General features: G+C 35.5%; 1 protein-coding gene and 1 pseudogene across 4 annotated transcripts in view; one reads left to right on the top strand and one right to left on the bottom strand.

Annotated features, from left to right (window-relative positions):
* ZCCHC7 (zinc finger CCHC-type containing 7) overlaps window positions 1-23093 on the bottom strand; it is a 248274-nt gene that overhangs the window by 133217 nt on the left and 91964 nt on the right. For all 4 annotated transcript variants that reach the window (XM_047767945.1, XM_047767944.1, XM_047767947.1 and 1 more), the window contains one exon: window positions 13746-13781. In XM_047767945.1, coding sequence (XP_047623901.1) covers window positions 13746-13781 — 36 coding nt within the window. The remainder of the gene's footprint in view (window positions 1-13745; window positions 13782-23093) is intronic.
* LOC125121453 (AP-3 complex subunit sigma-1-like) lies at window positions 7644-8157 on the top strand (annotated as a pseudogene).

The following is a 23093-nucleotide window of genomic DNA, read 5'->3' as shown; positions in this document are numbered from 1 at the left end:
TGGGGTAGCTGAAATGCCTTCAAATGCATTACTGTACAGCTATTTAAATTTAGGGTCTATTTAGTTTAAATAAGGCATACTCAACCATTATTACCTCAGGAAGCTCTAAACAGAGTGAGAAAATGAAGAAAGTTACCTCATCAGTCACAAAAATTATGTATTTCTTGAAAGCCATAAAAAAGTTTGGTCTTCATTAGTCAACTTAATTTTAAACCAAATTTAAAAAAATACTACATATAATTTTTAGTAAGGTTCAAATAAAAGATAAATGTATGAAACGAAATAGCTTACTTATGTATCAGGGAAAAAGTCATAAAGGAAACAATCCCAAAAACAGTACCAACAAAATTAAAACACATCTAGAAATATATATATATTTTTTTTTAATTTATTTTTTATATATTTATTTTTTTTAGCTATTTCTTGGGCCGCTCCCGCGGCATATGGAGGTTCCCAGGCTAGGGGTCCAATCGGAGCTGTAGCCACTGGCCTACACCAGAGCCACAGCAACGCGGGATCCGAGCCGCGTCTGCAACCTACACCACAGTTCACGGCAACGCCAGATTGTTAACCCACTGAGCAAGGCCAGTGATAGAACCTGCAACCTCATGGTTCCTAGTCGGATTCGTTAACCACTGCACCACGACGGGAACTCCTAGAAATATATTTAATAAGAAATATGCCAAGAAACATTAAGAAAATCATACAGCTTACTGAAGAACATGAAGGAATATCTAAATAATCCACTCTGTCATTTAAATGTCCTAAGCTCATTAAAAGATGCCAATTTGCCATCAAATTAATCTATATTACTAGGGAAATTACAATTTAAACCCCGATAGGATTTTGAGTTGTGTAACAGAAGATACACCTAGGATAATCTGAATATGAATAACAAAGAGACATGTCCCACCAGATCGCAAAACATACCATAAAGCTATGGTAACCATAACTATGCAATTATAAAAAACAGACAAATCAATGAAGAAGTCTAGACTGAGGACTAAGTAGCCATACAATTTTAGTGCATTTATTTAATCATTCAATAAATATTTATGGAATACTCTTCTAGGCTCTGGGGAAAGAGCAACAGAAAAACAACAAAGTCAAAAATCCCTTGTTCTCATGGTGCTTATATTCTAATGGAGAAAAACCAAGAAAAATTAAGCAGAAAATTCAGAACTTTTGTTTAATAAAGGTAAGAACAGCTGCTACCACCCTAACACTCAGAAATAACACCCTGCTCTATTGTCCTCCCCAAACTGAGATTCTATTGTATGTTCTTTTATTCCCCATTCAGTAGATTGTGTACATTTTCTCATTTTGAGTGTTCTACTAGACCTTGATTTTTAATTATTGAATAATATTTTGTTTGGATTGTGCCTTATTGTTCTACCATTGATTATTTAGGCCATTTATATAAAAGATTTTGAGTCATTAATAAATGTAATATTAAATTACAACTTCCCACTTTTTCATTTATAATAATTGGATTATCATAAAAGTGGGTTTAAGTATGCACAAATATATTTTCTAATATAAATATATTTCTGTTTTTGAAGTAAGTTTTACACTTCACACAAAATTCATAATTTATTTACAATTCAAAAAGTTAAAAAAATAAAAAGACGTATAGTATTTACCACAATTAAGACATGGAACATTTTCATTTTACAAAAAGTTCTCTCATGCCTCTTCCCAAGTCCCTTCCATACACACCCTGGACATCACTGATTTGATTTCTGCAACTAGTTTTGCCATTTACAGACTGTTACAGAAATAGATTCATATAGTATATAGTCCACTGTATCTGACTTCTATGACTTAGCATAAAGCTTTAGAAACTCTTCCTTGTTGTGAAAGGTATCAATATTTTGTTCCTTGAATGGATATACAATAATTTACTTACCAATCATCAGGTGACAGATATTCTGGTTATTTTAAGTTTCTGTCATTATGAATATAGCTGCAAGGAACATTCAGATACAAATCATTTTTTGCACATATTTTTTCAGTCCTCTTGGGTAAATATCTGGGAGTAGAAATGCTACATCAGATGGAATGGTACATATTTAATTTGATAAGACTTTCAAAGAAAATTCTTCCAAACAAGTCCAAATAATACTTTTTTCCCCCCAATCAACAATGTATGTGAGTTATTATTTCACACCTTCTACATATTTGGAATTATCAGTCTTTTCAATTACAGCTCACACTAATGGATGGTAGGTAGTACTATTTCATTGTGATTTTAAGTTTCATTTTTGTAATGACTAATGATTTTGATCTTCTAATGAGCATATTTACCATTTATACATCTTCATCAATAAGTATCTATAAATCTTTTGACCATTTTTACTTGGGTTGTCTGTCCATCTTGTTATTGAGTTATAAGAGTTTTGGGTTTGGTTTGGTTTTGTTTTAACATATTCTGAACACATATCCTTACAAATATTTTCTTCAGGTCTTGCATTTTCAGTTCCTTCAAGTAACTCTGAAGTGTAAATATTTTAAATTTTGTTGAAGTCCAATTTTTCTATTTTTAAAAAGTTTGTGCTCTTTGCTTATATTTGAAATATTTGATTAACCCAAGTTATTCAGATTGCCTGTTTTCTTTAAAACCTTACATAGATTTAGCTCTTACATTTAATCTATGATATGTCACAAAGCTAACTGCTATATGTCATGTGTTCTAAGAATTATAGCTCATTTTTGGCATATGGAAATCCAATCGGTACATCAATTTTTAAAACACCTATCTCCTCTTCCAGTGAAATGTTTGGCATCAGTGTTTGAGTTCATCTCTAGACTCTCTCTCTTTTTGTCCTACATAACCATATCTATCTTTACAACTGGTTTTGTTTGTTTTTTGCTTTATGCGCCACACATGTGGCATGTGGAAGTTCCCAAGTTAGGGTTTCAAATCAGAGTTGCAGCTGCTGACCTACACCACAGCCACAGGATCTGAGCCATGTCTGCGATCTGAGCTATGTCTGCGACGCCACAGGTCATGGCAATGCTGGATCCTTTACTGCTGAGAAGGGACGGTTTTGTCTTGTTCCCAACTATAGAATAAATGCTTTCACTCTTTAACTGTAGGTTTTTAAAGAGGCCCTCTATGAGGTCGAGAAAGCTCCCTTTTCATTCCTAGTTTGCCAAGTTTTATTTTGTTTTTCTAATGTCATGTTAAATTTTGTAAAATGCTCTATCTGAATTCACTGAGATGATCATACGGTTTTTCTCTGTTAGTCTGTTAATATACTGAATAACATTAATTACTTTTCACATGTCAAACCAACCTTGTCCTCCTAAAATAAATCAAATAAATCTCACTTGGCCATGACTTGTTAAGCCTTTTTTTTTTTTTTTTTGGCTGCGCCTGTGGCATGTGGAAATTGCCAGGCCAGGGATCAAACCCAAGCCACAGCAGTGACCAGAAACACAGCAGTGATGAAGCCAGATCCTTAACCCACTGTTCCACAAGGGAACTCCATATAAACTTTTTATACATTATAGGATTCATTTCCTAATATTCAGTTATGGATTCTTGTGTCTATGTTTATAAAGGAATAATTTGTCTTATCTAGTTTTTGTGTCATAGTAATGAAAGGCTTATAAAAGAGGATGAAAAGCATTATCTTATCTTCTATATTCCTAAAGAATTTGTATAGAATTGGTATTACTTTTTTTTTTCTTTAAAGTTTGTGGGAAGATTTTAACTTGGTAGTTAAAAATTCAATTTTTTAACAGGGATACTCTGGTTATCTATTTCTTCTAAACTAAACTTTACCTGTATCTTTCAAGAAATTTGTCCTTTTTATCTAAGTTACTGAATTTAGTGATATAAGAGTCTTCATAATATCCCCTTAGTCTTTTAAAATCTGTAGTATCTGTGAGGTATCCCTTCTTTCCTTACTTGTTTTTTCCTGAGTAGTCTGTCTAGGCTCAGTTTCACTAACATTTTTGCAAGGGATTCATTTTTTTTTTCTTTTAGAGCAGTACCTGCAGCATGTGGAAGTTGGCTAGGGGTCCAACTGGAGCTGGAGCTGCCAGCCTACATCACAGCAACACCAGATTTGAGCCGTATCTGTGACCTATGCTGCATCTTGCAGCAACACCCAATCCTTTAACTCAATGAGTGAGGCCAGGGATCGAACCTCCATCCTCATGGACATTAGTCAGACCCTTAACCTGCTGAGCCACAATGGGAACTCCCAAAGGATAAATTTTTTATTTCACTAGTTTTCTTTATGGCTTTTCTGTTTGCTAGTTCATTAATTTTTGCTCTTTATTCTTTCCTTCAGGTTAGTTACTCTAGGTTTAACCTACTTTTCTTTTTGTTCTGTAATGTACAAGTTTAGATCATTGGTTTGTGATCTTTCTTTCTACAGTTAGCATGTAATAATGTCATAAATTTCCCTCTTATGACTGGAAACATGATGTCATCAAACAGTAGAATAAGAAACTCCAGAAGTCCATCCCTCCACGTAAGCAGCAAAGAAGCTGACAAAACTGTCAGAATCAACCTTTTCAAACTATGGAATCAAATCAAAAGCTTATAGTCAGCAGAGAAATGCTTAAAAAGGAAAAAAAAAAAAAGCTGAATTTCAGTAAGAAAGCATTGTGTCATCTTAACTTAGAGATACCATTTTCCAGCTCAATGACAGCCTTGCAAGACAACAGCACATTCTTGATATAATGGGTTACAAGTACCAGAGGGAGCAATATGAACCTTTTCTCAAATAACTGTAGCTTTTTGGTTCTGAATTGTCTGATGGCCTGCCTTTATGTCACCTACCTCAGAATTTTCTCATGTCTGATGTGGTGGTGAGTGTATATGTATGTGGTGGCAGGGAGGGTTGGTGGGTGTCTGCTGAAAACAGTTAAGGGCAAATGTACTAACTCCTTCCACAATGGTCAAGGGATAAGAGCTGGGACAAATAAGCCTGGAAGGAAAGGCTAGGGAAGGAGATGCTTTAGGCAATAGGGGCTTTGAAAACTCTGGCATATTCCAGAGAAATAAGAAGGCACCAAACATGTCCAGTGCTAGGCACATGCTCAAAAAAATATGAGAAGGCCCGAAGTTCTCACCTCTGGCCGAAGTTCATGCTCCACACAAGCAGGAAGTAAATGTTAAAAGAAGAGTTATAAATTGTCTGGCAGAACACTAAAGGTATGCCTAGTACACATATAAGGCCCATTTGCAAAGACTGGGGAAAGAGGGTGTTTTTGTGGTGGTGGTAGTGGAGGTGGTAGAAGTAGGGGAAGGTTTCCAGGCATTCTATCAAATCATTAGCTGATCATTAAGTTAACGGAACAGAAACTTTAGTGACCACAAATGACAAAGAACACAGATGTTAGAAAATTAGTTCAGAAAAGTCACTAAACAGGAGTTCCCATCGCGGCTCAGCAGAAATGAAACTGATTAGCATCCACGAGGACACAGGTTCAATCTCTGGCCTCCCCTGCTCAGTGGGCTAAGGATCTAGAGTTGCCATGAAGTGTGGCGCAGGTCGTGGATGTGGCTCGGATCTGGTGTTGCTGTGGCCGTGGTGTACGCCAGCGGCTAGAGCTCTAATTCGACCCTTAGCCTGGGAACCTCCATATGCCACGAAAGTGGCCTTAAAAAAACAAACAAACAAACAAAAAGTCACTAAACAAACAAGAAGCAATAACTACAACAAGCAGCAACAACAAACCCCAGTGAGGAGGAACCACCAGATTTCCAAAACTTTCACATTATTACATTCAAAATGACCAGCCTCCAACAAAAAAGTATGAGGTATGCAAAGAAATATGAATGTATGGTCTACACACAGGAAAAAGAAATTAGCAGAACCAGACCACTGAGCAGTAATAACCAGAGACACCTGAACACTCCATTTTCAATAATGGACAGAATAACTAAACAAGGATATAGAAGACTACAATTACTCTACAAACCAACTAGAACTAACAGACATATACATAGGACATTCCATCAAATGACAGGAGAACACACAAATTTGCTCAATTTCACATGGAAGATTCTCCAGGATAGACCTATGTACTACATGTTAGCCACAAAACATGTTTCAATAAATTTTAAAAGACTGAATCATACAAAGCATCTTCTTTGACAATGGGAATAACTAGAAATTAACGACAAAAGGAAATCTGAAAAATTCAAAAATTAGTGGAAATTAGGCAACATACTCCTAAACACTAAAATTACTAAAAAGTTTAGCAAATACTTTGAGAAAAATGGAAAAAAAAAATTTACAAGATGAAGCCAAAGCAGTGACGAGAGGGAATTTATACCCCTCTCAGAGGGTTTGCAGGGCCCTCTAGATGGTCTTGCTCTAGCCCCAAGTAATTTCCTCCCCAAATGTACACATATTAGTTCTTAGTCAGAAACTCATCCTTCTGTAAATCTTCAGAGTTCTCTTTGGGTGCAGTATTTTTTTGTTTTGTTTTGTTTTTTTGTCTTTTTGCCATTTCTTGGGCCACTCCCGCGGCATACGGAGTTCCCCAGGCTAGGGGTCTAATCGGAGCTGTAGCCACCGGCCTACACCAGAGCCACAGCAATGCGGGATCCGAGCCGTGTCTGTGACCTACACCACAGCTCACGGCAATGCCGGATCCTTAACCCACTGAGCAAGGCCAGGGACCAAACCTGCAACCTCGTGGTTCCTAGTTGGATTCGTTAATCACTGCGCCATGACGGGAACTCCTGGGTGCAGTATTTTTATCCACATATTCTAGACTCCTGGCCTCCCCAGTTTCCAAACTCTCTCTTTAATGTCCCATGACCCCAAAATCTGAATGGGTTTCCCCCCTCCTGTACAACTGCCTGGAAATTCTCTCTAGGTAATAAGCTGGGGCAGTTTAAGAGTTCATCTCATTTGTTTCCCTTCTCTTTTATCAGTGTCCTATACTGCTTATCACCCAGTGTCTCTAAAGAGTTATTTCAAATTTACAGACTGACTTTCTTGCTATTTGAGACAGAAGTACAAATTCAGTCCCTGGTATTCTATAATGGCTAGAAGTTCAAGTCCCTATTACTCCTCTTACTTCTCAAAAAACAAAATACAATGGAGTTCCCGTTGCAGCTCAGTGGTTAATGAATCCAGCTAGGAACCATGAAGTTGCAGGTTCGATCCCTGGCCTCGCTCAGTGGGTTAAGCATCTGGTGGGTTAAGGATCTGGCGTTGCCGTGAGCTGTGGTGTAGGTTGCACCAGCTCTGATTAGACCCCTAGCCTGGGAATCTCCATATGCCCTGGGTGCGGCCCTAGAAAAGACAAAAAAAAAAGTTCAAAAAACAAAAACAAAAACAAAAACCCCACGACTCCACTAGAACCTAAGTAATATGTGTTCATGGTATGAATTCAAGCAACAGTAATTAAATAATTATTAATTAAATAATTTAAATATTAAATACATTAAATAAACCATTATAATCCTATCACCCAAAGGTAACCGCTCCAGTTTTCAATAATATGAACTTTCAGTCTTTTTCTATGTATAAATGTTTTTTAGAAATGAAAAACAGGTGCGGGGGGGGGAGGGTGGAGAAGGCTCGCTAGCAAGATGCTGAGGCGAGCCTCGAGTGCCCACCCCCCGCCCTGGCCCCCAGCTCCCACCCAGTGTGCCCAGCTCAGCCATGATCAAGGTGATCCTCATCTTTAGTAACCATAGGAAGCCGCAGCTCTCCAAATTTTACCAGCCCTACAGTGAAGATACACAACAACAAATCATCAGGGAGACATTCCATTTGGTATCTAAGAGAGATGAGAATGTAATTTCCCAGAAGGAGGATTATTAATTGGAGAATCTGACAGCAAACTGATTTATAGACATTATGCAACATTATATTTTGTTTTCTGTGTGTATTCTTCAGAAAGTGTACCTGGCATTTTAGATCTAATTCAAATATTTGTGGAAACATTAGACAAATGTTTTGAAAATGTCTGTGAACTGGATTTAACTTTCCATGTAGATAAGTTCACAATATACTTGCAGAAATGGTGATGGGAGAAATGGTATTGGAGACCAACATGAATGAGACTGTTACACAAGATGATGCACAAAATAAACTGGAGAAATATGAGGCTGGCTTAGCAGGAGCTCCAGCCTGTGCTGTATCAGCTGTGAAGAATATGAATCTTTCTGAGATCCCAAGAAATTTTTTTTTTTTTTTTGGTCTTTTTGTCTTTTGTCTGTTGTTGTTGTTGTTGTTGCTATTTCTTGGGCCGCTCCCGCGGCATATGGAGATTCCCAGGCTAGGGGTTGAATCGGAGCTGTAGCCACCGGCCTACGCCAGAGCCACAGCAACGCAGGATCCGAGCCGCGTCTGCAACCTACACCACAGCTCACGGCAACGCCGGATCGTTAACCCACTGAGCAAGGGCAGGGACCGAATCCGCAACCTCATGGTTCCTAGTCGGATTCGTTAACCACTGCGCCACGACGGGAACTCCCCAAGAAATATTAACATTAGTGACATCAGTAGTATAAAAGTGCCAACATGCCCTCTTTTAAATAAAAAATTTAAAAGGCCATTCCAAGGTAAAATCCAGTGGGAAAAGTCATCTGAGTTTACCATGCAGTTGTTTACCAAAAATAGAGGAGGAGAGTCTTAACTTTTGCTTTTGGATTTAAGTCAAGGTACTGTATAGAAGTTAGATAAAATCTAACCTTGCTTTTCTTGCTCAGTGAAGTTAGGTAAAATCTAACCTTGCTTTTCTTGCTCAGTGATTTTGAAGAAATTGAGTAGTTCCGAGTATGATTTTTTTTTCTTCCTTTTCGAAACTGCATTCCTATGGCCACCTAAGGCATGCCTCTACGTATTGACTACTACAGTATTTCAAAAAGTGTTTCAGACATTTCTTTAAATTATGTACAACCCAAAATGTTGGCGTTCTGTATGGATCACAAGTGCAGCATTCCTTAATTCCTTCTGTTATATGTCACAATTGTTATTTAAAGAACCAAGTATGTACTGCATGAAAACATTATGACCTTTTTTCCTTAGTTTAAATAAACTCCAAGGTAAGTGGACTTCTAAAGCACCTTTCTGTTTGCCTGATATCTACTTTAGCGATAATTTTTTTACAACCCTCTGATTCAACAAAGTAAATAAAAGTATATTTTATCACTGTTCAAAAAGAAAAAGCAAAACAGGTGCATGCTGTTTTACTACAGTATTTCCACCTAATATGGCATAACAACTTTCTATTAAATACTTGTTCAATTAATCACTGCAACCACTAAAGAATATACTATGGTAAAGAAACCCTTTTTATTGAACATCTAGGCTGTTTCCAACTCTGTAGTAAAATCCTTACATGCACTCATTATTATTTCCTTTGAACAAATCTTAAGTCAAATGACTTGCACTTTTAACACTTTTAAAAAACTCATTTTTTTTATTGTAGTAAAATATATAACATAAAATTGGCCATTTTAACCATCTTTAAGTGTATAATTCAATAGGATTAATTATATTCACAATGTTACCATTATCTAATTCCAAAATCCTTTCAATGCTCAAAACAGAAATTCTGTACTTAATCCATTAAGCAAAAATTCCCCATTCCCTCTTTCCTTCTAACCCCTAGTAGTAACACTAATATATTTACTTTCTCACCTCTTCTAGAGATTCCATATAAGTGGGATCATATAGTATTTTGTGTCCGGCTTCTTTCACTTAACACAATGTTTTTAAGGTTCATCCATGTTATAGAATATATCATAATTTCATTCCTTCTATGCCAAAATAATATTCCATTGTATGTGTATATATATATATATATATATATATACACACCATATTTTGTTTTTTCATCCATGTGTAGATAGGTACTTGCATTGTTTTCACCTTTTGGCTATTGTGAATAATGCTGCTATAAACATCTGTGTAATAGTATCTGTTACATGTAAGACTTTTGGGGACTTCCCGAGTGGCTCACAACATGTAAAATTTTTTGGTAACTACTGTTCAATTGCTTTTCATCAAGAAAGATTCACTAAAGCCCGTATTAGCCATAAACATGAATGCCCATGTTATTATAATTTGTCAACTTAATAGATTAAAATAATACTGAAATTTTAATTAATAGTGACAGCAAGCTTTTTCATATGTTTCTTCTTTTAGGAACCACCAGTTCATATGCTTGGCCCACTTTTCTACTACAGCGTTTCCTTTCCTCATGGGTTTCCAAGACTACCTTATTTAAACAGATCAGAAGCCATTTTTTAAATTACATATATATATATATACACACATATGTATGTGTGTGTATATATATATATATGTAATTTTATTTTTTTGCTTTCAACTTTGCTTGTGATGTTTGTTCACATAGAAAAGTTGTTCATGCTTATGCAGTTAAATCCCACCAGCTTCCTGCACATTCTAGTCACCTTAGTAACAATGGTTTCTAACTTTTCATGGTATATTTAGAAAGTCCTCCTGCAACACAAGATCATTCACCTATATTTTCTTTCAGTACTTTACTGTTTCATGTATTATTAATAGAAAATTTTAAATTATCCATACTTTATTTTGGTATATGGTATGGAGTAGAAATGTAACTCTTCCCCCAATACCACTTACTGATTAATCCTTCATTTCTCCAAATTAAAAAATGTCACCCTAGGGAGTTCCCGTCGTGGCGCAGTGGTTAACGAATCCGACTAGGAACCATGAGGTTGCGGGTTCGGTCCCTGCCCTTGCTCAGTGGTTGACGATCCGGCGTTGCCGTGAGCTGTGGTGTAGGTCACAGACGCGGCTCGGATCCTGTGTTGCTGTGGCTCTGGTGTAGGCCGGTGGCTACAGCTCCGATTAGACCCCTAGCCTGGGAACCTCCATATGCCGCGGGAGCGGCCCAAAGAAATAGCAAAAAGACAAAAAAAAAAAAAAGTCACCCTATAATGTACTAGACTCATTTATACTTGGATGTGTTTGTGTGTATACATCCAAGTATCAAAAAGAGTCTAGTTCATTTATATATTATACAATACACACACACACACAGATAACATCCTGTTATATTGGTCTGTTTATTCCCGGGTCTGTATTGTATTATTTTAATTGCTAAAGATTTGTAATAAGGTTTAACATCTGGTAGGACATTTCACTGTTCTTGTTTTTCGTTTTTTTTTTTCCAAAAATTTCTATACTAACCTCCCATTTACTTTTCCAGATGAATATTAAAATCATCTTACCAGGGAGTTACGTTGTGGCTCAGAGGTAATGAACCCATCTAGTATCCATAAAGATGTGGGTTCAATCCCTGGCCTTGCTTAGTGGGTTAAGAATCCAGCATTGCCACAAGCTGTGGTGTAGGTTGCAGACACGGCTTGGATCCCGCATTGCTGTGGCTATGGTGTAGGCCAGCAGCTACAACTTCAATTAGATTCCTAGCCTGGGAACTTTCATATGTCACGGGCTTGGCCCTAAAAAGGGAAAAAAAAAAAAGGAAAGAAAAAGAAAAAGAAAAAGAAAAAAACCCCAAACCTTAATAAACAATTCCTATCATACTGACTTTCTCAAAACTTCTACTAAGTTTAATTTTAGATTTGTATAATCTGAAATTTACACAATCATGTCTTGAATGTCCTATAATCATTTCAGATGTATTAATATTGCCTATCCAATTACCCTGGGGTTATGAAGCATCTTCTCATAACAATATTTCCTTTTATATCCTTTAGGACAAATAAGCACAAGATAACCAACTGATCTTCAAAGAGTGCTAACAGAGGCTAAATGGTTAGGCATTGTGTCATAAAGATTAGTCCTTAATAATGCTTTAAAAGAAGAAAAAGGAGCCAAGGATTAGTGTGTAGTCTGGGAAAAAGAACTGCATGTAGCAGAAGTTAAGCCATATCTAGAAACTAATTCGCAGGTATAAGATTGCCAAGTACCTAGTTTAGGTGTGAACAGACATTTTTGAAAAATGCCAGACATTCTGAACTTTGCATGCCGTACATAACTGTATCTATAGCACACCAATGCAAGTATGCCGCAAAAGTTGCCAAATGCAATCCGTAAATGAACAAAGGTAACTTTGTTTCAATAAAACTTTCTTCACAAAAAAAGGTGTTAAGCCGGGTCTGGACAACTGATCATAGTTTGCCATTCTAGACCCAGCAAGAAATGGCTTCTAAACTTTCTTAGCTATTTGTTTTTTTAAGAAGTAACTTTTTCTTAATCTAAAAACAAACAAACAAAAGAGTTGCTCTGGTTAAGCAGAAATGGGGAAAGGGGAATTAGAGTACAGCGAGGCCTGCTAGACCCTCCCCTCTCTAACATTCATTCTTCTTCCCACTAAAGGTCTGCACAATATAATTTGACTGTGTTTAAACCCCTCATTTATACAGGTAAGAAAGGAGAAAAGAATTTATCTGTCAATCACAAAGACAACTAGAGCTAGTGCTAAAATTAAAATTAAAGTCTAGATCTCAAACTCCTGTTTGTAGGCCTTAACCATTAAACTACAACAGTAAACTTGGCGAGTCAGGAATGAAATGGGAAGTTAACACACTTTAGCTCTGTGACATCTGATAGGGCCTTATTATTCAAAGTGGACTTGAGGGTTAAAAATCTACCATAATTTCTTTTTTGCTCTGTCAAGAATCTTTGTATTTACATTCATAGGTTACCAATCGCAAAAAGATTCAAATAAAATTCCGATATTTTGAAGGAAATATAACAACAACTAGCCTACGGCCCTTGCTGTGAAACCATGATTAGCAATTCAATGACCCTAAGTTTGTCCCTTTTCCATATGATTTTTACAGGTCACTGCTGAACTGTAATATAATCAGTCAGAAAAAAACTTTTAAGAGGCCTAAAGGATGAGCCTTAAAACAGAATTTTCAAAATACACATCAAAGAAATAACTGAGAGCCTATAAACACATTTTCCAAATAGAATAGTCATTCAAGATCATCATTATTGGAAGTGAAAACTTGCATGTTAAGAAAAATGACACTTCCATATCCATAGAAAGATTACCGCTGACTCTAAAATATAACTCTGATGACTGTTTGCATTTCTTTACCTAAGCTGCCTATCTTTAGAATGAATTTAACTTTACTGTAGAAGGCTAGGTAGGAGATAGCGTTGGAAAATTTTTAAAAATAGTAATAATGGAGAAAAATAGGAGTTTGGACTCAATATTATTTATTAAGACTCTACAATATTTCAGCATATATTAGTCTAACAGGAATTATAAGATCATTTTTTGATTTAAGAACATATAGAATATGCACTATACATTCATTCTAAAAGTATCCATTTTATCAAATCAAATTTTATGTTTAAGTTTTCTAAAACTGCCTAAATACTGAGGTTCTTATCTTTATATTATTGTGAAGCACAGTTATATGCATCACATATAACAATGTAAGTTATATGCTTAATTAAAGGTTGTTTGAATTCCTAACAGATTTTATCATTTTAAATGAGTGTGATAAAGTACATTTAAAAAAAAAAACAAATAATCATTGGGAAATAACACACAGGCTTACAATACACATTGCTTGCCACACTGAAAACAGTTTTGGAGAATAAAGATAAACTACTGAAATTTCATATGCAAAAAGCAATCTTATTTCTTTTCCCATTCACAAATATTATTTTTAAGAATCAGAAATAAGATCATTATATGAGAAAATTATTTTTTCAATATTACCATTCATTTTTATTTCCATAATAGAATTACCTCTGTCTACAAAAAATTTTCAGAATTCTTACCAGTTTGTCTCCCTAAGTCACTGTGAGAAGACACACCTGTAGGGAATAAAGAATAAAGAAAATTTGGTAAGGCTTTTGTTGAGAATTTAAAATAAATAGTAATAACTAAGTACTAACATAAGGACAGTGAGATAGAAGATTTGACACAAAGTATCTTTTTAGTATTTTCTCTCAGTTTTTAGTCACTATGACTCATTTCAGATTGAATAATTTTAATGATTTTGTTAGAAATTACACCTAACCTACAAAGTCAAAACTACTTATATAAGGACACTTTAAAAATAAAGAGGTTTTCATAACAGTTAACATAAAAATCAAATGTATACTGCAATTATAATTACCAAGAATTCCTTGACTTTTCTAAGAAATAAAATTTCATGTCAAAATGATGCTGTAGGCAATCAATAAACTGTGCCTATGAGATAAAACAGTGTCTTCTATTTTGAGCAAATAAAATGAGAAAGAGATAAAATAATATCTCACAACAATATACTGAAATTTTTCTCAGGTGCCAGAAACATACTTATTTCCTCTCGTGACCACAAACATTTTTCTGCAGCTCAAGAACATAATCAATATATACACAAATCATGTATTATCTAAGAAACAAGAATGAAAGTTTAAAAAAATGCTATATGCTCCTGATAGTTTAAAAAAAAAAAAGTTACATTACATAGAATAAAAGAGAGGAGTTTAGGATGTCAGGAACAGTTTAAAGCCTCTATGATCAAGTAATATTCTCTGAGTCACTACTTTGTGACTTGTGTGGAAGTGTAGCAAAAGGATTATTGCTAATCCTTTAACTGTGAATAATGATTTATTGAACAATTCCTACATAAATTCCAACTGTGACCACAAAAATCACATCCTCACAGGCTATTTTCCCTCTATGGAGATAACAAAATTAAAATATTTAAAAATATACACAGTGTATACACACACACACACACAATTAAATCAGCTAACAAACTGATTTTTATATATTTAATAAAGGTTTTGGGTATTTACAGCTTTCATTTTTATTTTAATCTTAAACAAGTCCAAGTGTGGTCCTCCTATCTAGGTATCAATTAACAACAGTAACAAATTAAAAATACTTTCTCATATAGTTGGAGTTTCATTCAGAGAAACACAAAAGCAAGATATGAGAATGAGGTTAAGTGCATCTTTTGTCAGTAATGTATGTTGCTCCCTCTGGCCTCATAAACAAGCTGCTCCTTTTTGAATACAGCAGACCTTCAATTTAAATTTATGGAAAGACTAAAGCAGGAGAGCCTGCACTCAAACAATTTTAATAACCTATTAAGTTGCGACTTCAGATTCATTTTATAACCATGCTCCTCAGGGAGCTATGCTATCTGGATAAAGATAAAATTTTTTTCCTTTAAAGATAAATAGCATCATTAATCTGCAACATTTCTTTTCTATTATCTTTCGAAATGAGGAGTTATTTTGTTCTGATCTTGAGGTAATTAGCCTTCATTCACTAGCCTGAAAATGTCTGTGTTCTGAAAATTAAAAATGTGTCATTAAGTGGAATTTACCATAATGTCATTTATCTTTATATAGTTCATCAGTGACAGCAATGGGCCTGGGAATCCATCAGCTTTTACCAAGGAAGCATTAAAACAAATTGAAAAACAGAATAATCCCAGGCACTCTTTAACACAGTCAAAGCCATTTGGGTAATTAAATAGTGGTATTTAAAGTTTTAATTTAGATTTTTCCCTCTGTTCATCAGTAGTCAAATGAGATGTTCATATTCATAACTGTTTGTAATAAAAGGTTTCATAAAGCAAGCAGAATATCAATGTTATTAAAATTTAATGTAACAGGGAGAGTCAATCTACAAAATAAAGTTTTTATTTTCCTGCACCCTAATTTCTGAAATTACATCAGAAATAAATTCTTTCTTCAATTGTATAGGTTGTGATATTAACTTCACAAAGACACTGATGATTCAAACCCCCAAAAGCTATAACAGAGTGGATGACATGAAATTCAACTTCATTACTGCTCATGTTGGAGAATAATATCTTCACTACCTTAAATTTGTTTTCACTAACTACATCCTTCCAGTAAATACTGTATAGAATTATCAGACATAACTACAAAAATACAAGTTGGCTTGATAAGTTAACACCAGAGGTTAAAATCAGAATCTTGGGGTGGTAGGGGAACAAAGAGGCATTCTGTTACAAGACAACTATTTCCATTCATGTACTGATCAAGGAAATAGCACATGATTTAGAAATATAGCTCAAAAATTATATTCTCTTAGTTAAGACATTAAAACCAGTTTGAATAAACTTAGAGTAGAGCATAACAAAGTCAAGTGAAAATGCTAGACCATCATAAAAATGCATAGCAGTTTCAAAACACACAGTTAATTCAACATAATAAAACATTCATTATTTCCCTTTCTGTGTATTCAGAAACAATATCTTAATTCAAAATGTATTAACACAAGAAAAATCCAACAACATAAAGATTAATAATTTAATGCAGAACTGCTCACTACTAGATAATTCATGTTCTGAACATAGTATACTAAAATGTGTTAATGAGTTTCAGTATGATTTTATGTTAAACTACTGAATGACTTAAATTCTAGCCCTTTGCCACTCAGATATGCAAAGAAGGGTTTCAAGTGTCTTCTGGAGGGGCAAAAATGATTCTTTATAATACACCTATAATTACTTGGCTGAAGATTTTCATCTATACACACATACGCAAATACTACTGAGCAAATCTCATATCACATATTGGTTAAGGAATTAAAAACTTTAAAGATACTTTCATGTAAAAGTGTTTATCATTTCCAGTTCCCACCTGGCTTTTCAATGCTGCTGATTTACTTCACATCAAGTCAGAGAAATGTCAGACTGAAGACAGAGTATTATTAAATAAATATATAATCATGTATTTATTTAAAAGAATATGCAAGATAGGAGTTTCCATCGTGGTGCAGCGGAAATGAATCCATCTAGGAACCATGTGGTTACAGATTCGATCCCTGGCCTCGCTCAGTGGGTTAAGGATCTGGCGTTGCTGTGAGCTGTGGTGTAGGTTGCAGACGCGGCTCGGATCCTGCGTTGCTGTGGCTGTGGTGTAGGCCAGCAGCTGTAGCTCCAATTTGACCCCTAGCCTGGGAACCTCCATATGCTGCGGAAGCAGCCCTAGAAAAGGCAAAAAGGGAAAAAGCCAAAAAAAAAAAAAAAAAAAGAATAAGCAAGATAATAAATTAGAACATTTAGAACTGAAAACTTAGAAACAATCAAGTTTCCAGTAGGAAAAGGAAAGGAGATCCCAGGCGGTGAAAACTTATCAAAACTTATCATATTTGTACAAATGTTCCACAGTGGCACAGCTAGGACTAAAATCCAAACATCCAGCCTATTCTTATGACTTTCTGTTTGTAGGTCAATGATCTAAAATATCCACTCAGTATGTAGAGAAGTAGAGTCATCAGAAAAACACATTTCCAACAATAAAAAGCACACTCTGAATTTGACAGCTTGTAAAGGTTCCAGACAATATTATGATTCTTTTATCAACAAGGCAATAACAAAAGTTTTTCTTTGCCTTGAACAATCTGCTTCTGAAATTTTAATTAGTATTTCTTAAAATAATACATTTATGCAGATAATTTCTAAGCATTTCTTTCCTTATCCCCTGGAACTAGAAGTTTTGGGTGCATTTTGTTATTTTAACTAAGAGTTACTTACCTCCCTTCAACAAGGACAAGGCAAAACTCAGGCAAAGCTGAGTTATAATGACTTTATCTTCCAAATGATGTGGAGGCAGGATCTTTTGTGGTTTAATTAAAGTCACCACACAGTCTGAAACTAAATATTGGTCAAATACAAATTCTAAAAAAAATTCAGTCAAATAAATAATATTTGATTAATCTTCATTATTCCTTCTCTGCATATAACATACTAAACCAAATTTCATTTTTAGAAAAGAACTCAGCATGAAAGTACATATGTACTTAGATTATTGGTTTTTTTTGCTTTTTGGTTTTTTTTTGTCTTTTGTCTTTTGTCCTTTTAGGGCCGCATCCCATGGCATATGGAGGTTCCCAGAGCTGTTGGCGCCAGCCTATGCCAGAGCCACAGCAATGCTAGAGCTGAGCCGCATCTGTGACCTACACCACAGCTCATGGCAATGCCGGATCCTTAACCCACTGAGAGAGGCCAGGGGTGGAACCCACAACCACTTGATTCCTAGTCAGATCTGTTTCCACTGCGCCACGACAGGAACTCCAGATTATTGTTTAAAGTGATTTAAAAAACCCTGAAAATAAGTGAATATCCAAGATTTTGATAAACTCTGAAATACTCATTCTATATAGCCTATAGACTTTTTGTTTGCTTGGCTGTGCCCGTGGCATACAAAAGTTCCTGGGCCAGGGATCAAACCCGAACGACAGCTATAACCAGAGCCACAGCAGTGACCACACCAGATCCTTAACCTACTGAGCCACACATACTCTATAGACTATTAATTAGCTATTAAGAAGATAAGTCCACCTCTGTATTAATTAACCAAGGAATGATACATAGTAAAAGTTAAAAAAGGACATGTCAGAGAAGTATACAAAAATAATGACTCAAACTACTGTATATTTAAATGTGTTTATATGAGCTGAGAGAAAAGTATAGAAGAATATACAAAGTGTTAACAATGGTATAGCGTTAGCATAAAAGTAAAGTAACTGTTAGCACTGTGTGTCTGAGGAAGAAGGTGGTGAGGAGAAAGAGGAAATTACTACTTTTCCTTTATTGATCCTTAAGGGAAAGTAATTCTTCCAATAAGGTGACCTGATCTATTCTGTTAGATAGATTTTAAGAGTTCCACTCTTGGCAGAAATCCTTACTAAGATTCTCTGAATTTTATTTCATCTCAATGATACACACAGCCAACTCAAAAAGGGGGGAAGGGGAGCAGGAAATAAAAGAAAGCTATATCACCATTATACCTTTCTTATAGGAAAAAGAATTTTTTTAAAAGATCTGCTAAAGTAAGATGTACTAAAGTAAGATCTTCTAAAATAAGATGTATTAACCATTTTTAGTGTATTATCAAGATAATGGCTGACTAAATCTATATCCACCCGCAGAAAGAAAGACAAAAATAAAAATGTTTCTCTTAAAAGTAAAATAAACATTTTTTTCAGATTATCTTTTAGCTTAGAGTTTCTCAGTCTTGGTACTACTGACATTTGGGGCTAGAAAATTCTTTATTGTTGAGGGCCATCTTTTGCATTGTAGAATTTTTAGCATGCCTAACCTCTACCCCCAAATGCCAACTGTATCTCCCTTCTGTTGTGATAACCAAAAATGTCTCAAGATATTACCAAAATGACTCCTGCAGGCACAAGCACCACCAGGTGAAAAGCACTACTTTACTTACAGGCTTTCTGAGAGAAATGATTTTTGAATGTTTTACACTGGAAACAACTATACTTATAGCCTGCTAGATAACAATTACATATTAATAATTCTACAGTGAAAAATGTTAAGTATAAAACAATATCATACCATTAACATCGTATTTCCAAGAAATAAAAACTCAAGCTTTCAAAGTATGTGGAAATGAGCAAAGTCTCATTAGGAACTAGACTTCTTACCCGCTAGGTAAATGCAAAAAAAAAAAGAAAAGAAAAGAAAAGAAAAGAAAAAACAAAAAAAAAACAAAAAACACCTCTAGTGTGAAAGAAAGCAGCTTCAGAGAATTAGCGTTTTACAGCTAAAGATGGAAGGAAAATACAATGTGCTTTAAAAAAATGTATTATGATACCAAAAGTTTTCAGTAGTTAAGAAAGGAAAGTCTAAATCACCGTTTCATCAAGGGGCTACAAAGGAAGGATTAGTATTGCAAAAAAAGCATTTGGATGAAGAAAACAAAACAAAACAAAGCCCTGCTCTGTAAAATTTAGAACTGAAAAATCAGCAAAAAAATTTCTAAGACAGAATATAATCTGTCTTGGCTTCATATACCAGGTTATGTTATTAAAATAACAAAACTGACAAGTAAAATAACTATATGTATGCCAAATCATACCCTCCTACTAGACTTCATCAATATTTCAGAAGCACATATTTATGGAAAAAATTTTGGCCCAAACTCAGGACTTAATACTTCTAACATTTAGGAGAAGTATCTCTTTGTCCAGCATGCATATAATGCTGTGTAAGTTATTAAAACATACATTAAACTTAAGGATTTTAATCATATAAATTGTCAATTCTGAGTTCCCTGAAAGTTCTTTAATTTAAAACTAAAATGTTTAAAATTGTCATACTGTTACAGGTAACCAGCAAAACTCACTATATAAATAATCAACTGGAGACATGAGCATTCCAGGCAGAGGGAACTACCCATAAGAAAGTGTGAGTGCAGGGCTTTGAGGGAACGTGTGAGTGTGCGCACGCACACGTGTGTGCCCATGCATGCATGCACACAAGATAGAGAAAGAGCTTGCAACTATAATACACTCACAGACTAATCACATGATCAAACAAATGGAGTTACTTTCAAACATTCCTTTACTTGCAGAACCCTATTTTATTTTGTTTTGTTTTGTTTTATTTTATTTTTTGTCTTTTGTCTCTTTAGGGCTGCACCCATGGCATATGGAGGTTCCCAGGCTGGGGGTCAAGTCGGCCTACACAACAGCCACAGCAGAACCAGATTCGAGCCACGTCTGTGACTACACCACAGCTCACAGGCAAGGCCGGATCTTTAACCCATTGAATGAGGCCAGGAATGGAACCCATGTCCTCATGAATACCAGTCTGATTCCTTAACCACTGAGCCACAATGGGAACTCCCAGAACCCTATTTTAAAGACAGTCAAATGTGTAAAAGAATTAAAACCCTCAAGGCTCTGGTCAAAGAAGGAAGAGAGACAAACTTGGCCAACTTGACTCCTATCTTTCCAAAGGAATCCCTGAGAAGCTGTGAAGAACTCTAAAAACCAGAGGACTAGAGTACAGGGAATATGAGGCAGAACTAAGAAAAAAAAAAAGTAGGCTGGGAAGTATATTATGAATTTAATATAACCTTAAATGCTGGTTTTAAGAGTTATATTTTAGTGGATATTAGGGAGACAATGCAGGTGTCAAAACAGAGGAGAGAGATAAGTGATGTGATATACAGAGAAAATGAATGAAATAATATACCTAGTTTATTATTAGACACCAGTATTTAAAAATCTTCATGTTCTCTATATTCTCTTACTTATCCTAGAAAAAACCTAAGATATAACACTAGCATAGACAGTGTGAGTGAGAAATACAAGTTTACAGAAATGATGAATTTTAACATCATAGACACTAAATGTTCATCAGTATGGTTATTTCTACTTGATAAAGGACATCATCTTACACTGAGTCTCTCAAAAGCCCACAGCTGCAAATGCAGACTTTTAGGTGTCATTTGCCATGTCAAATGGCAACCAGTAGTCACCCCATCTGTCAGTTTGACAAGTGCTCCCTCAGCATTCCAGGATAAAGTGCATACATACAACGTCCTCCCTGACAAAAAAGAAGCCAGGGAGATGAGGGCCAGCCACTAGAGGGAAAACAATCAAGCTGGCAGGGAAGGACTGGAAACTGGCCACAACAACAACAACAACAACAAAACAGTCTTCCAGGAAAAGGTAAAGAAAAAAAGAAAAAAAAGCTTGTTCATGCTGAAAGGCAACAACCACCAACAAACAAAAAAGCTACTCATACAGCATGGGGTCAAACAGAAAGAAAGCATGGCATTCTGACTTCACATATTACTACTGGCACAAGTAATGAGCCTGCCAAACAATTCTCAGCACCAATATATCCAGTCCAATTCCTTCTCCACTGAGCACATTTCTTGTTAACCACCCTCCACACCTCTACAGAGTTTTAAATGCCATTGGTTTCCCTTATGAACACAACTGTTTCTTGTCCATCTTTTCCGATTTATTCAATCATGCATTCAAAGAAATATTTACTGAGTATCTAGCCAGGTACTATTCTAGGCCCTGGGGATACCACAATGATTTCTGCTCTAGTAGATAGAGTAAAACCATTAAATAAATACATACATAAATAAACACATGCATACATATGCATATAAAACATGTAAGGTGGCAATACATTCTATTGAGAAAAAAAAAATAGAGGAAAAAGGGTGGAGAATGCTGGGGTTAAGGAGGAGATGCTATTTTTACACAAGCCAGAGAAAACCTTTTGGTTAAGATGACATTTGAGTGGAGCTATGAAAAAAGTGAGGGAGGTAACCATGCAACTACTGAGGAAAGAGAGAACACATTAAGTGCAAAAGCCCTCAGGTAGTGTACTTGGCACTTTCAAGAAAGAGTGGTTGGTGTGGGGCAAAAGCAGAGTCGTAAGTGACAGGGATAAGAGAGAAGATCTGGGAGGTAACAGAGAACCAGATCATATACAACCTTTTATACCATGGACTGGTCACTGCATATTTTAAAGACTAAAGCTGACAAGATCTGCTGAGAATGTGGATGTGGGGGATAAGCGCCGGAGAGAAGTTCAGGATGACTAAGGATACTTTCAACTCTTCCTTGTCAATTTATGTGATTGGTTTCACATTCAAATGCTCCTCCACTCTTCCTCCTATTTTCATTCTGTCCTATTCCATACTGCCACTTCTACTCTGGTTCTTACCCCTCTTTTCTCTCAAGGAGCACACATGGCCTACCAAAGCTAGAGGTGAGAAAGGGCTGGTAAAAGAACTTACACCATGTTTAAGAAACTAAAAAGAAAATATACTAAGAAGCAGAAAAAGAAAGTAAACTGGAGAGGAGTTCCTGCTGGCGGTATCTTGGGAGCACTGGGATGCAGCTTCGATCCTGGGCTTGGCACAGTGGGTTAAAGATCTGGCATTGTCACAGGTGGAACTCCATAAGGAAGGAGGGAGGGGAAGAGGAAGAAAGGAAGGAAGTCAGTCAGTCATACATCATTTAAAAAATGATATGAACAAAACTGATACAGAAAGGCAGGTCGGGAGTACCAATGTCTAAGAGTTTACTTACAAAAATTTAAAACTATTCACTAAATTTTAACCATAAAAAGAAATAGAATGATGGACATATAAAAATAGGAAAATGTGATTAAAATTATATTTGAAATATGCTGTTCACATTCCTTTAGAAATAAACTGTGGCTATTCCTTACAACTCTTAAGTTTTACATCTTTTGAAGAAAAAAATTACCGTACTCAATGAAAAACAAGATTTTTTCATCCTGCTGGCATAATCTACCCCAATGAATTACTTTAGTTTGGGGGAAAAAAACCACCATACTCTACTTTTCTAATAAAACAAAG

This window comes from Phacochoerus africanus, chromosome 2 (assembly GCF_016906955.1).
Source record: "Phacochoerus africanus isolate WHEZ1 chromosome 2, ROS_Pafr_v1, whole genome shotgun sequence".
Taxonomy (NCBI): Eukaryota; Metazoa; Chordata; class Mammalia; order Artiodactyla; family Suidae; genus Phacochoerus; species Phacochoerus africanus.
Note: the sequence above shows the minus strand (reverse complement) of the source record. Positions and strands in the feature narration are given on the sequence as shown.